Source organism: Phycodurus eques, chromosome 3, assembly GCF_024500275.1.
Source record: "Phycodurus eques isolate BA_2022a chromosome 3, UOR_Pequ_1.1, whole genome shotgun sequence".
NCBI classification, from domain to species: Eukaryota; Metazoa; Chordata; class Actinopteri; order Syngnathiformes; family Syngnathidae; genus Phycodurus; species Phycodurus eques.
In genome coordinates, this window is record NC_084527.1 from 33,400,814 (window position 1) to 33,416,444 (window position 15,631).

The 15,631-nt window shown below is 42.9% G+C and overlaps 1 protein-coding gene across 8 annotated transcripts in view; it reads right to left on the reverse strand.

The window, feature by feature from the left end:
• The window catches only part of ehmt1a (euchromatic histone-lysine N-methyltransferase 1a), a 40,402-nt gene extending 24,867 nt beyond the window's left edge, over nt 1-15,535 (reverse strand). For 2 of the 8 annotated variants that reach the window (XM_061673161.1, XM_061673159.1), the window contains exons 1-13: nt 15,330-15,535; nt 14,826-15,213; nt 9,264-9,348; nt 8,517-8,599; nt 6,460-6,658; nt 6,228-6,364; nt 5,650-5,715; nt 3,890-4,033; nt 3,489-3,754; nt 3,310-3,378; nt 3,104-3,192; nt 2,878-2,984; nt 798-920 (exon numbers count right to left, since the gene is read on the reverse strand). In XM_061673161.1, the coding sequence (XP_061529145.1) occupies nt 798-920; nt 2,878-2,984; nt 3,104-3,192; nt 3,310-3,378; nt 3,489-3,754; nt 3,890-4,033; nt 5,650-5,715; nt 6,228-6,364; nt 6,460-6,658; nt 8,517-8,599; nt 9,264-9,348; nt 14,826-15,213; nt 15,330-15,373 (1,800 nt within the window). In that variant the 5' untranslated portion in view covers nt 15,374-15,535. Of the gene's footprint in view, nt 1-797; nt 921-2,877; nt 2,985-3,103; nt 3,193-3,309; nt 3,379-3,488; nt 3,755-3,889; nt 4,034-5,649; nt 5,716-6,227; nt 6,365-6,459; nt 6,702-8,516; nt 8,600-9,263; nt 9,349-13,091; nt 13,149-13,359; nt 15,214-15,329 lie in introns of those variants that run through there. The other 6 variants (XM_061673163.1, XM_061673165.1, XM_061673160.1 and 3 more) reach the window with 6 other exon arrangements.
• Nucleotides 15,536-15,631: the final 96 nt, after the last annotated feature.

The following is a 15,631-nucleotide window of genomic DNA, read 5'->3' on the forward strand; positions in this document are numbered from 1 at the left end:
AAGGGCGGGTACTCTTAACTGCTGTCAGTCAGGAACCGTCCCCCCACCCGAAGGCGGAGGGAGGACACGACACCCTCTCGTCCACCGGGGTGAAGCACAATGTACAGGCACCGAGACAGGGGGCAATAAGTATAAACACACATGCTCGGCTCCTCTCACCGTGGGCAACTCCAGAGTGGAAGAGAGTCCAACCCCTCTCGAGAGGACTGATACCAGAGCCCAAGCCGTATGTGGAAGCAAGCCCGACGATATCTAGTCGGAACTTCTCGACCTCACACACTAGCTCAGGCTCTTTCCCCGCTAGAGAGGTGACGTTCTACGTCCCTAGAGCCGGCTTATGTAGCCGGTAATAGCCAACAGCCAAGCCCTGCCTTTGGCCACCGCTCAGTTCACACTGCACCAGACCCGTATGGCCCCTCCCACAGGTGGTGAGCCCATGGGAAGGGGGACCCACATTACCCTTTTGGGTTGTGCCCGGCCAGGCCCCATAGGTGCAGGCCCGGCCACCAGGCACTCGCCTTCGAGCCCCACGTCCAGGCCTGGCTCCAGAGGAGGGCCCCGGTGACCCCCGTTCCGGGCAAGGGAAACTGATGTCCATTTATGTTAATCATCATAAGATTTCATTTGACATACAGTACTAGTTACAGTCTTACTGCTAAAAATGGTCAGTTGAGCATAACCAAAATGCTGATGTGGCTCAGGATGAAAATTAAGTCAACAACCATCCTCTAGAGTGTGTGTCTGCTTGTGTGTGCATGTGTGTGTGTGTGTGCGTGTTTATTTGTGTAAGAACTAACCTTGTGGTTAATAGCTGCTCCAGCCCGAATCAGGTACTTTACAGTCTCTAAATGGTTATTTTCACAAGCTGCCATCAGGGGTGTTCTCTGCTCTTCATCAAACATTTCCAGGTTGGCTCCAGCCTACAAACACACACATACTGTAGCTCATAACCTCAACATGTATTAACATAGTTTGTACACTTCTTTAGCAGCAGTTTTTCTCTTCAACTTATCAATTACTTCTACAAAACTTTGTAATTAATTTCCAAGGACACAAAATTAACACATTTGAGCCGGACCACGGAAAATTGAGGTGCACAAAGCAGAAAAACTAACAAACAAGCAAAGTCATCATCTAAAACATTGTCGTCGGTGCCTCGAAATCAAACCACAGGCATTTCTTTTGCTGTACCCTTTAGGTCAGTGAGCACAGAATCCAGACAAACGAATGGCAGACAATTCCAGGTTAAGAGCATGCCACATAAATGCAGCCCTATGGGGGACACCGGCCAGTGCAAACTGTAGGCCGGTCCCGAGCCGGATAAATGCAGAAGGTTGCGCCAGGAAGGGCATCCGGCTTCAATATTTGCAAATATGAGCGTTCATCCAAAGAATTCCATACCGGCTCGGTCGTGGCCCGGGTTAACGTCTGCCACCGGCGCCGGTAGAAATTCAGCTACTGTGGGTCAAAGACGAAGGAGAGGTGGAAAGTGGGTTCTTAGGCAGAAAGGGAAGAGGAAAGCACAGAGCCTAGAACTGAATGTGGGGACTTCAAATGTTGGGACTATGACAGGAAAAGCTCGGGAGTTGGTTGACATGATGATTAGGAGAAAGGTTGATACATTGTGTGTCCAGGAGACCAGGTGGAAAGGCAGTCAGGCGAGAAGTTTAGGGGCAGGGTTCAAATTATTTTACCAGGGTGTAGATGGGAAGAGAAATAGAGTAGGGGTTATTTTAAAGGAAGCGTTAGCTAAGAGTGTCTTGGAGATGAAAAAGGTATCAGATCAAGTGATGAGCCTGAAACTTGAAATTGAGGGTGTTATGTATAATGTGATTAGTGGCTATGCCCCACAGGAAGGGTGTGACCTAGAGGTGAAAGAGAAATTCTGGAAGGCGCTAGACGAATTAATTCTGAGCATCCGAGACAGAGAGAGAGAGAGTCGTGATTGGTGCATATTATAATGGACATGTTTGTGAAGGAAACAGGGGTGATGAAGAAGTGATGGGTAAGGTTGGCATCCAGGAAAGTTACTTGGAGGGACAGATGGTGGTAGACTAGGCAAAAAGGATGGAAATCGTTGTTGTGAACACTTTCTTCCAGAAGAGGCAGGAACATAGGTCGACCTACAAGAGCGGCGGTAGAAGCTGAAGCGGCTGAAATAAAGATGTTGAGGTTCTCTCTAGGAGTGACCAGGTTGGATAGCTATTGAAATGAACTCATCAGAGGGACAGCCAGATAACGCATCCACCCTCAAAATTTGTGACTGGATTGTGGATGCTCGGGCTAACGTGTCTGCTTGCACTGTTGTTCGAGCTTCCGTAAAAGCCGGCATCATTTCTGAGGAGCCGCACGGCAACGAGACCGACTCCGACAATGACGAGAGGGAACCTGGCGTGTCTGATGGAGAACTTGCCCAACTGCTCATGTTGGATACAGAAGACGAGGACTTTAATGGGTTTGTGGATGAGGATTGATCAAAAAAATAGCGTGAGTACATTGTTAAACACTTCAATAAAGTACAACCGAATTCCGTTTTGCTCCCGCTGCCTTTTTAAAAACATTGTTTTAGCGTGCGTGCACGCTACCGTATGTTTTAAGCGAGGGCATGTTTTACCATGCCTGCGCCCAATAATGCAGTGCGCCTTATGTACGTGTTAAATACAGAAATAGACCCCGTAACTGAGACTGCGCCTTTTAATACGGTGCGCCCTATGGTCGTGAAAATAATACATTTCTAAATAGATTTGGGGGGTGGGGGAATAACTGCATTCAAAAGATGCCCTATTTAGTAATCCGAAGCAAAGGCAAAATAATGTTTCTCAAATTGTCGACTGATGGATTTTGCAAACTGAGTAAAGCTTTGAAACTTTGCCTCACCTGGATTAGCATATGGCAAATTTCCTTATGCCCTTCAGTAGCAGCAGCATGTAGGGGTGTGCGTTTGTTTTGGGCATCCATCAGAAAGTTGGGATCCTTTCCATCAACTGCAGTAGACAAAGTTGGTCGGTGACAGTATTCATAATGGCGCGAAAAGTACACTTTGTTAACTCAAAGCAGTTTGTGTCGCTTATAAGACAAGGGACAAAAGAAACATTTAAGTTACCCAAGAGATGAATGACCCTCTGGAGCTCTCCTTCTTTTGCAGAAATGTATAGCTGCCTGGTAGGGTAATTGACTTTTGTTGGTTTCAGGCTACAAAAAAAAAAAAAAAAAAAAAAAAAAGGTCAAATTATTTATGTTGAAGTGCAAGCTACTTTCCAATGCAGCGCTTATTTCCACAACCAAGAAGGATTTCAAATGTAACCTTACTTTTCATCATCATCTAGTCCCATCAGTATACTCTCTAGTGATTCATTCGGCATTCCGCCTGCAGTGCCACTGTAGCAATCGAACATATACAAAGGAAGTGAGCTCTTCGTGTCCTTTGTATTTTGTATTGTTCATTGTATTAGATGATTACAAATAAATAAATAAATTTCTTATCTTACCTGCTGAAATTCAGCTCTCTACTCCTTTGTGGCTCGCACGTCTTTTTAGCCTTGAGTATCTGTGTAACAGGTCTTGGTGGTACAGCGGGAAGTGATGGCCCTGTGTTTGATCTTTGGAGGGAGGGTGTGTGTACTGTGACCTCTTTTGCCCCACTGGCATCCTCTCCACAATGGGGGCAAAACCTATGATCCTTCAAAATAGAGGCACAGTCCTTGTGAAAGCGATGGGAAATGCTACCATAGGGCTGGCACTCCATGAAGGTACCCTAAGGGAAAAATCAGCAAAGGAGGAGGTATCAGCAGGACCAACATCAAAATATTCATGTGAAATATATTCCATATTTTTGAGTTGCGATGTGAGGCAGCGATAGTGGAAGTGTGATGCTTGGGATTCCCCTCACCGCACTACAGAAGAGCCCACAGCCAGGGCAGCACTGGTGTTTAACCATGCTGGCCCTGTGCCTCTCACACAGAACCAGCAAATGGACCGCGGTGGAAGGTCTCATCATTTCATGCTTCATCACGAGTCTCTGACAACGATTCAGCTGGAAAAAGAATAAAATGTCATTCATGACCCCAAACTGTTGGAAGTTAAAATATACTCAAATATTATCTTGTAAAATAAAGATTGCATGTTCCTTGCACAATATGAATTTTAGTATTACTATGGATCGGTCTCAAATGGCTCATTTGGATGAATTGGGAGCAACCCTCAAAACGGTTCTACAGGTATTTCAACCAGGGTGACAAAGCAGACGTGCAACAGCTAAGACGACAGATCCATGATGTCATTTAGCAATTTAAGGTCTGGACTGTGAGACACGCTACATTGCACAACTGTGGATCTTTTTCGATGAAGGGACAAATACTTTTGCACACCTGAATGATGCTACAGTGATGCTGAGAGAGATGGCATCTTTATGGATGAGTTTGAGGTGTAAAAGCGCCAGCTGAACGGTGGTAACGTCACACAAGGCAGGCGAAAGGGTAGCCTACCTACACCTTTGGGACTCTGGAGGAAGCCGAGATGGGTACTGGTAGACCAAGTGGAATGCAGCTTTGGTGCCCGCTGAGGCAAAATCCCGTGCAAGGCAGGAGTTTCGTGAAGCTGAGGAAGCAGAGCTGTCCTATCTTTGAGGTTGCGATTACCCGTTTGGGCTGAGAATCAACACCTCCAAATCTGAGACCATGGTCCTCAACCAGAAAAGGGAAGAGTGCCCTCTCCAGGTCAGAGCAGAGATCCTGCCTCAAGTGGAGGAGTTCAAGTACTTGTGTGTGTATATAAAAATTGATTTTTTTTTTAAAGAAATATTACATTCAAATGTAACCTACACCTTCAAAATACAAATTCTCTGCAGGGGTAAACAAAGTAAACAGTTGACATGCATGTCATGGGTTTTGGTATTGTAATAGGACTGAGAAAATTCAACCATCTTCAGCTTAGGAAACTTGATGAAGTTGCCTGAAATGGGACAATAGTCATTTTGAGTATGTCAATATCTGTATTATCAGATTTAGAGTTTAAAAAAAAAAAGAAAGACAAAAGTAATTTTAATTTTTTTGTTTTTTTTTTTGGGCTTGGCGATTACATGATCGAGATCGAAGATCGTTATAAATTTCCCAACGATTTCGGTGATCGGCTGTGCGCGTATTTCTCCGATCTAATACGGCAGCAATGTTCGTGTCAAAAGCCGATCGGAGTCGTCCTTTTCTTGTTCCGCTTCCTTTTGTAAGTTGTGGGAGTAAACAGAAACTGCGCCTCCTGGGCTGGTGCCGCCCCATAGCGAAATTGAGACTCTCAGCCATCGTTACAAGGAGCGACAGGGTCATCAGCAGGGGATCACCACTCCTTGACCCTTGCCCCTTATCCTGCAACATCTCTTGGTGGCGGGGCAGTGAACATGGCGTTCCCCATGCCACACCTTGTCGCTAACCTTCGGCTTATATCTGCTCTCCATGTCTTGTCGAGCCTCCCCAGCCAGAGCCAGAAGCTTGCCTTTCCTGCCTCCTTTGATATTTCTCTTGCTCCTCTATGGAATCTGGCTCGCCACAGTCTCAGGTCTTTGAGTGGATGTGATGTTTGCACGCCAACAAATCCTCTTGCTCCCATTTCCATCCACTTTCCCTGCACTCTGCCACCGAGTCACTGTACTTTACTAACCTTCTCTCGTGAGCAGAGACCAACCCCTGTAGTGAAGATCGGGGGCTCCAGGGAGATAGGTGTCCTCTGTAAGGAACCAATGTGCAGTCTCATTTCTATTGAGACTTTTGGACATGAGCACATTTAAAAAGTAATACTACAAAGACTAAATTAAAAAAAAAGAAATCCTACCTCAGTGAATTTTTCAGCGATTTTCACGAGTTTTGTTTTGAACAAAAAGATTTGTAAAAAAAGAATAATAAAAAGTGTGCGTTAAAATGTTTCTTTACTCAGAAAGTTTTACCTTAAAGGAAATATTAAGTTGAAAAACAGTCTCCAGTGAGATGCATGGTCCCATCTTGGGCAAGATCAACTCTCTCTCATGACAAATAGCCTTTGAAGACTTGTGGCTGGGTGTGTTATTGCGCCCTTTGTAAATGATCTGTGGTATAGCTAATTCAATTAAATCGTAAAATATAATGGTATAGAATTGAATAAGGTGTGGATGGATTCACGACAGTAATCAATGATTAGTTTTGGGCAGGATGGAAATATCACCCCAGAGACCCCAAAGGGTTTCTCTAAAGTTGTGTTTTTACCATTCCATTTGTGTTCTCCATCGCCATACAGGTCTTATCCTGTTCAGACAATCTGCCTCCGCAGGGAGGAGTCTCGATACGACAGCAGCACAATGGCAACTCTTCGGCAAAGTCTGATTCTGTCACCTCAGCGACTGCTGTTCAAAATGCAGAGATACAGTTTCAACGGGTAGAAAAGTGTTTGTGGAATTGTGGGAAAAAATGTCATTCGTCAGTGAGATGTAGGAGTTACCTGTGGAGTGTGGTAAAAGTAGCTCCTCCTGGCCTTTTAGATCAAGACAGTCCAAATTCAGCTCTGCGTATTCAACGTGGCTTGCTTCGCCAAATTGTGCTTCCCTGAAAGATTCACTTCTTGGACTTGAGCCTTCTCCATAGTTTTTAATCTCAGATATAATCCCATCTACTCCAACACAGCTCATCTGGACGGCGTTCTGAGAATCATATTTCCGATTGGAAACATATGTTGATTTGCATCTTGGGTTAAAAAAAAAAAATATATATATAGATATATACAATATTCATCCATCCATTTTCTACTCCAAATCCTATTCAGTGTCACAAGTAAGTGGAGCCTATCTCAGGTGACTTTGGGTAAAAGGCAATACTCCACTCTAGGCACATACTGTATACAGACAGACAACCATTCATGCTCACATTGGCGCAGCAGTAGTTTAGTCTGTAAGGACTTGAGTTTTGGAGTCAGAGGGCACGGGTTTGCGTCCCACTATGGACTAAAATGTAAAAAAAAAAAAAAAAATGAAATTGCAACTAGTTGTTGGAGAGATGCTCGTCTGCTTGCTGGCTACTGTTGAGGTGCCTTCGAGGAAAGCATCGTCCCCACCGCCCCAGCTCAAGAGGTGCAGCACTGTTCGTGCACCTCGAACTCTGAATCTCTGCTTGCATGCCTGCCGGTGTAATAAACATATTTCCGTTGAGGACAGAGAGCTGTCCAGGCCCTGAAGTAGAAAATCACGCCCATACCATGATGCTCCTTCCACAACGCTTTTGACTTTGGTGTGCTGTGCCATTTACCCTCCCCCCCCCCACACACACACATGGCATTGTGGGTTCCTCCCAAATAATTCGAACTTTGGTTTCATGTGTCCACAGAATATTTGGCCTGTAGTGCTGTGGAACATCAAAGCGCTCTTTAGCAAACTTCAAACATGCAGCAATGTTTTTTTTGTTTTTTTTTTTAGACAGCAACAGCTTCCTTCTTGGTGTTCGACATGAACCCCATTCCTGTTTAATATTTTACATATGATAGCTTTGTGAACAGAGATGTTGGCACATCCCAGTGATTTCTGAGTGTTCATCTGACACTCTATGGTTCTTCTTTTACCTCAGTGAGCGTTCTGCGCCGTGCTCTTGCAGTCACCTTTACAGGTCAGCCACACACGATTTTAAAGTGGAACAATTATATTGAGTTTGATTCAGTGGGATTACGATTCAATATAGCATGGTTCGGGCAAGTGCCCTAACATTTTTACTTCCCCGTGAGAAACTTGAGCTTGGCTTGTTCGGTCAAGCGCACTCAAATGTTTGCTAGATCTTGGTTCGCTTTTATCACGGTATTAATCTCACGATGCAGTAATTATTGCGGTATTGTGGGAAAGCGCACAGTATTGTATTTATTTTGTAAAGCGCCGTGGACACTGTGATAGTGTAGATAAAGCGCTATACAAGTGTCATCCATTTACCACAATTAATATAGTTAGAATGACTGAACAGGCCTCCGACGGCGTAAAAGTGCCACTTGCCTGACTTCCATGTAAACAATATTTCTTCACTTCCCACAGAGCAACGATATGTCTGTCTCGATACTGTATGTGCCCTATGATTGACTGCCGAGCACTTCCGCTGTAACCTGGGATCGATCGGCTTCAGCTCCCTGAGACCCAAAACCTGATAAGTGCCATAGGAAATTAATTGACTGTTACGGCCACTCCTTTTGTCTCATTGAGTGCCCTTATGCGACGAGCAATTAATTCATACCAATTTGTGAAATAAAACAGCTAAACCTGGTTATGCAAAGTTACTTTTATCGAGTTTATCAGAATTAAGAGACTGAAATACAATTTTCAACGTTTTGCATCAGCGTAGGGATGGGTTGAAATTTGAATCAAACGAGTACTGCCAATCATGTGGAGTTCGATTGATCACACCTCAAAACATTCCTGGAAACAAATATGGGTAGTGCGGTTTCTACCTCGTGAACAAAATTTGAGAAGAATAACCCTTTTTAGGACACAAAAGCCTTATACTATTCATCGGTGTACACGAACTTACCTTTACCGGGTGTTTCAGGGGCTTTGCCTTCTTTTTTGGGACAAAGTTGTAGAGTCCCATCTTCCTTTTCTTCCTCTTTACAGCTGTGAAGAAAAATCATCCATGAGAAAAACACTGCTGATGCATTACCTAAAATGTTAATGCTACTATAATTGCATAAATGTTGTCTAGTACCCTGCTCAATGTTCGAAGGTGGGTAAAATTGATAGGTAAAAACAGTTACCAATAAGATATCTGAAATGACACAATGTGACCATAAATCAGAAAAATGCTTGATTAAACAAAAATAATATTGAATGACTGTTTAAGTACAATTTGATGGTCATTCGCACCGACAAGGAATGAAAATTTGTGAAACTGTACGTTGGATTATAATAAGTGTTATAGAAATTCTAATACCGGTACAGCAGCTCAGTTGAATTAACGCTACATCCCAGACGAACTACGACAGATTTTCTCCTTCCGTTTCTGACTCATGATGTACTTACCTTTTGTAAGTTACAATTTCTCTTCCAAACAAAAACATGTCTGACGACGCCGAATCAAGTTTAAAATACTAAAATCACAGATCCATGCATGTATTAGTATATTATCAGAATGCAGACACACGGTGTAAACTGATACGATAGAAATGTCCGTGTCTGTCAAAAGCTAAATTTGTCTCCTTTGGGATGAGTTTCTTTTTTTCGTGTATGGGGGGGAAACCCGAGTTAGTTTAAGTGGAAGTGAAGGGAATTCATTTTTCACCATTTTTAACACAAATCTCGGTGACGTCAGGTGAATCAGAAGTCCGCCTGTCTGTCAGCTCCAACGTTGTTGTCCTCCCAGCAGGCTTTAGAAAGAAGACAACAGTGAACATACCTTTATATTTTACTTACTAATGCGTACAACACCTTTACAAAAAATAAATATATCAATAAATAAACTGTACTAGGTCAAAGTTCACTACATTCAAGGAAAGAAGACAAAAAAAAGTGACAATAATGAAACATTTTGCATCCACAACATAAAACAAAAAGAAAAATGTCAAGCAGGGGTGTCAAACTCCTTTTAGTTCGCGGGCCACATCCCACCCAATTTCATCTCAAAGTGGGCAGGACCAGCATATCCACATTGATAATAATATTAGAAATAATATTCACATTTATCAATTGTTATCTTGTTGCCAATCTTGTTTCAAATCAAATGGGGCAAATCTCAAATGTCATAAAAAGGTGTATTTTCAACAATATTATCAATCAGTGTTTTCATTTACAATTGCAACTTAGAGAGCACGGTACATGCATAAATTGTATGTACCTTTTATAAACCATCCTATTTAGAAATCTTTTTAAATTTGCATCCAGAACTTTTTTCTCTCGCTCAGCTTCGTGCAGGTCACGTCACATGACTAACAGCGCTTCCGCTTCTATTGCACGTGCGTCAAAATAAAAGCATGAGTTTCAAAATAAGAGTCTATACGTATAAATGACCCAAAAAAAAAAACAACAACAAAAAAAAAACTTGAGTGATGGGCAGAATAGGACCCGCGGACCAAACAAAAAGAGGAAAAGCATGGTGTCGTTACCGGTGATCAAGAGTGGGCTGTCCATTCAAGAAGAGCTTGAGATATGTTGAAGTACTTTTAGTACAATACGACTCGCAGGCAGACAACAAAACGTTATGTAGCCTAGCAAGCTAGTCCTAGCACTAACGTTTGTATGTAAACAACCTGCCGTTCTGTCCAGTTATGCTCTAAAGCGCCAGTGTCAAACTGGTGGCCCGGGGGCCAGATCCGGCCCGCCACATCATTTCATGTGGCCCGCGAAACCAAATCAAAATTGCTCATTGTGTTCAGGTGTAATGCCATTGAGAAATGTGCAAGCATTTTTTGTTACCAATCCCCCTTTGGAAAGAAATATAATAGTTGAAAAAAAAATTTTTTTTATAGGCTTCTGATTTCAAAACTGGCTATTGATCAATGTGTTGTGTATACTGTATGTAATTACAGTATATGAGGTAATCTTTCATTTATATGGGTTCACAGCTGTAGCGGCCCTCCGGGGGAAGTCATAACTACTGGTCACAATACGCAATCCTTATTGGTCGAGGTCAAGGTGCGCTGTCGGAGAGTTGTCATTGATGTCACACTACATGGAAGGTATCCCAAAAAACATGCTGGACTTTTCATTTTGACGTCGTAGGGCTATCGGATTATGTCACACTTCAAGAAGTTTTGTCATTCCTGACGTAATATGTCGGGCCTGATTTGGGAAATCGACCGCAACAGCTAATCGCGCCAATATCGGGGCTAAAATGCTGTCGTCTGATCTAGGCATAACTAAACCGCCATGACGCAATGGCATTTCAGTTGCCTATCCCTGGTCCAGAGCAATGGTGAGTGTGGTCAGGAGGTGAAGAAACGCATCCAAGCAGATTGGAATGGGTGGAGGAAAGTGTTGGGAAGGTTATGCGATTGAAGAGTCTCTGCTAAGATGAAGGGAAATGTTTATAAAGCCGTGGTGAGGCTGCCCATGATGTACGGCTTAAGAGATAGTGGAACTGAAGAGACAACAGGAAGCAGAACTGGAGTTGATGGAATTGAAGATGTTGAGAGTTCTCTTTAGGAGTGACTGGGTTGGATAGAATTCATTACACATGCGCTTTTCAGAGGGACAGCCAAGGTTTGATGTTTTGGAGACAAAGTTAAACAGACCAAATTTACAGTAGACGGGTTTGAACACGTTCAGAGTAGGACTGCCAAGATTAGCCGACCAGTCACAGGTCTTACGACTACGTCGACTATCAAAACCATTGAAAATTATTTTAATAGTCAACGTCGTTGTTTTTTTTGTTAATCTTTCTTTTTTTTTTCTCAGAAGTGATTGAATCCTCTCTCTGCTCGACATGTTCACCTGTTGTCTGCCTTATGGCCATGAGACACATACGCAGCAGTGCTCATCAGCATCTTTCTGGTGACACACGTGCAGTATTTGATCATCCAGGTTAGACATGTGACGTACCCGGAAAAACTACGGCTAACTGGCGCGAGCAATTTTACATTTTACCAAAAATAGTGAAGAGGAATGCGATGCAAAACCTGCGAGACAGAACGTGCCTTTCATGGCAAAGCGACAGTCATGCATGAGCATCTAAAATAGGCAAGCACGTTCTAGCTGATTCAAATTTCTGACAAAGATCATCTTGGTGTGCTATCAGGCTAGTTAGAAGCTAATATTAGCATGAACAGCTGTGAGAGCGTGCAAAATCCTCTTGGACCCTCCACATCCTGGCCACCAGCTCTTCCGGCTCCTTCCCTCAGGTGGACGCTACCGATCAATGCAAACTAGAACTAGCAGACATTCCAACAGCTTCTTCCCGCTTGCCATCAACCTCTTAAACACCTAACCTACAATTCCATTACAACATGCTGGCAATTTTTTGGCTTGAGTTTGTTGTCACATTTCTGTGGGGCCAACTATATATTACTCGTGCACTCACTGTAGTAGTCTCGCCACGCTGCACTATTTGCATATCTGTTGTTGACCGATACCGGCCACTCATGCCAGAGTAGCATCTGCTCCATTTGCACACTGACTGAGGAGTATCTGCAACATTTGCACAATCAACATTGTCCCAGATTATCGCACAACGCGCTTGAAGTCTCGGCGCCCTTTGCACAATGGTCATTGCACCGGACTATCGCAATATTAGTCATTCGAACTGCTCTCAGTGCAAGAGGATTCTGCATCTTTTTGCACAATTGGCCAAAAAAATAAAAAATGAAATAAAAAAGATTTACCGGCATTACCAGATAACTATTAACCCTTTATTGCTCAGTGACTGTTGTTTTCTCAATGTATTTATGTCTCAAAGGCATTCTCTGTCAATTTGACTGTCTGTTGTCGTACTGGAGCGGCTCCAACAAATTCCTTGTGTGTTTTTTGGACATACTTGGCAAATAAACATGATTCTGATTTTCATTCTGATCCATCATAGAAGTAAGACGTTTACCAACACCATGACACTTTACGGCACTGTGTCCTGACTGTCATAACGCTTGTCGGAATACTGCATACGGTTGGTATGTGTAAATCATAGATATTGTACAGTATATACCGTGGTTATTTATCTCTGTGGTATAAACAACCAAAAATGTCAGTGACGCTGAAAAGTTTGGGGATCAATGCCTTTACATAACTAAAAAAAAAAAGATTGTATTGTGCATTGTTGAAATATCATCGCTAAGTAAATACTTTAATGTCATGAATGCAATTTTACTCATAATTTCTTAAAGGGGGCTTTTTCTTCTCAACAATCTCAAACAACTGAACATAAAACAACACTGAGAAAGTACTTTTGACAGAAATATTTATTTACAAGTACACACACATATATATATATATATATATATATATATATATATCTTCGGTCGCAGTAAATGGGATCTTGTGTGGTTGTCATTCTCCTTGAAACCAGTCTACTTCTGCTTGAAGCACAACCTGTGCAGTTTAGAAATATACCTATATTACTATAAAAACACATTGTTGAAATTGCTGTCGTGGGACGTGGAGGGGGGGGAAAGCTCTCAATTACCTTTTTTGGTTGCACTGCGTACTGGAATGGGAGTCGAAGGTCTGCTGGTTGCATAATCTGTAAATTTGAAAAAAATACATACCATTACCAGCGAATAGAATTTACACCGATCTGATCGGTGTGATCGGTATCGGCTGAAAATTAGCATTAGCATTGCATTAGCATTGTAATGTGAACTAGTGGGACTAAATTAGGTTTTTATGTCACAAGGGTTGAAGGAGCGCGTTTGCTCGCTAAATGCAGCCAACGTGAGCTGCAAACAAGTTACCTTCGTCTTCGTCGGGGGAAGCTCGTGATGAAGCTCGGCTGGCTATCCAGACGGAGTTCACTCATGACGATTCCGGATCCCATTTACTCAAATCCTGTTCGGGAGACGATCAGCTGGCAAGCGGCCGGGAGGATGTCTCCATATAGCCAGACCTTTTGCGAGATAGCTTTGCAACAAAGCGATCGGCTCGGAGCGTCATCGTTTATTCCCCCACATGATCTAAGGCGTCACTCCTGTCGGTCGCAGGAATATTTTTCTTGCCTTGGCGCAATAAATTTCTAGTACCGAAAGCTTTTTTTTTTTGTATTTATTTTTTTAGATTTGTTTCGTTTTGTCTTCTCTCTTTTCCGCCATTATGTTTGCCTCTTCTCATTGTCTCAAGGCATTGTTGCCCTCTACAGGGCGCCAATCCTCATTGCAGTTATCCAGAGACTTGACGATCACACACAAACTGCACAAGACCATCCACGTTAAAAAAAACGCCATTGAAATCTTTAGATGGCATTGGCAGGGAATTGATGGACTGTGAATGACGTCTTTGGACGGCATTGGCAGGGAATGAGTTAAAAAGTTGTTGTTGTTTTTCCAAATGTCCCCCATTCTAGCAAAGCAGCAGTGTTACTCGACAGCGGTTCACTTATTTTTAACAATTGTATGACAATTAAGATTGTCAAAAACTACAATAAGTGAATTGATGGACTGTGAATGACGTCTTTGGACGGCATTGGCAGGGAATGAGTTAAAAAGTTGTTGTTGTTTTTCCAAATGTCCCCCATTCTAGCAAAGCAGCAGTGTTACTCGACAGCGGTTCACTTATTTTTTTACAATTGTATGACAATTAAGAATGTCAAAACCTACAATAAGTGAAATTGACTCATGCTCAGTCATCCCCCACTCCACTCTTGCTAGTTTGCTCTGCCAAGGAAGAAAACAGCGTGAACAAGGCAAGTAATAGTTTTGTTGCTGTATTGCATCTACTATTATTTTGCCGCAGTTCATTTATACACGCATAACAGTTACTGGACCAGATTATCACGAGACTGGAACATATTATTGTCCTCTCTTGCAGGGGGGACAAGTGAAATGAACAGATCAGGGGTTGACCAGTATCCCAGAACACATTCTTAGGTCTCCCCCCCACCCCCACCACCAAGATTTTCATTTACTACAGATTGAGGCAATACTAAAACAATATACATCGAGAAAGCAGTGGATTATCACAAGGCGGTAAAATGAAAGCATGTTTAGCTCAATTCATTGCTAAGCATTTTATCAGTGTGATAGTCTGTCCTTTCACTTATGGCTGAGCATCTTCACTAGTGATCACTGTCAGGAACAATGATTGGACAGATCACAATAATAATAATATTTCATGGGGAACAAAGTGCAAGGACAGCGCCATTCATCAAATGTGCGGCAACGAGAACATTGATACTTTCCATCAAAGCACATTCGGAGGTTCTTACCTCATCCCCACGTGTACTTGTACGAGTTTCTTCAATTGATCTGGCTTGATCATTGGTCGTTTTGGATGTTGGGGCGTCTGAGGTTGCCACCGACGCTGCATCAGTCACTTCCTTCTGAATAAGTTGAGCATGCAGTTGTCCCGAGGTGCCTAGTAGCAGGCTGCCGGGAGACGCCAATCTTTTTACCGAAGAGCTACCGGGTCTTGCGCTGCTGCGGTTAAATCCGACATCACTGACGATGTGAAACGGAGTCGCTTTTACTATTGACCTGTCGTGATGCTTGAGCCTGTTCCCGACCGCCGTCCCGAAATTATTAAAGGGTCCCCCGTCTGGCCTGGGACGGTCCTCGGCTCCGTTGTGTTCCATGAGTCTCCTGAAGAAACTCGAACTGATGGGTCATTAAAAAAAAAACTAACTATAACTATACACAATTTTCAAAGTCAAGTATTGATCAAAACGGATGTTCGTGAATCGAACCGTTCGGAAAGTTGCACCGCGACTCACTCGCTCGAAACATCTGCCACCGGAAATACCTTCAACTGTCGCATATTGTGCTGAAAACAACTTTGAAGAGTTTTTATTTTTGTTTGTTTTTTGTTTTTTTTTGTTTTTGTTTTTTTAAAAAAAGGGCATTCGCAGAAGTCACCGCACTCTTCTCGTCGAAGGAGCAAAGTGGGGACGGTTTCGAATAAATACAACCGGGCTGGAGTTCAAGCAGGAAGGCGGAAGTGCATTTCCGCTCCCGCCCGCAATAGAAGCACGTGACAGTTGTTTTTTTTTTTTTTAAATATATATTTATATATATA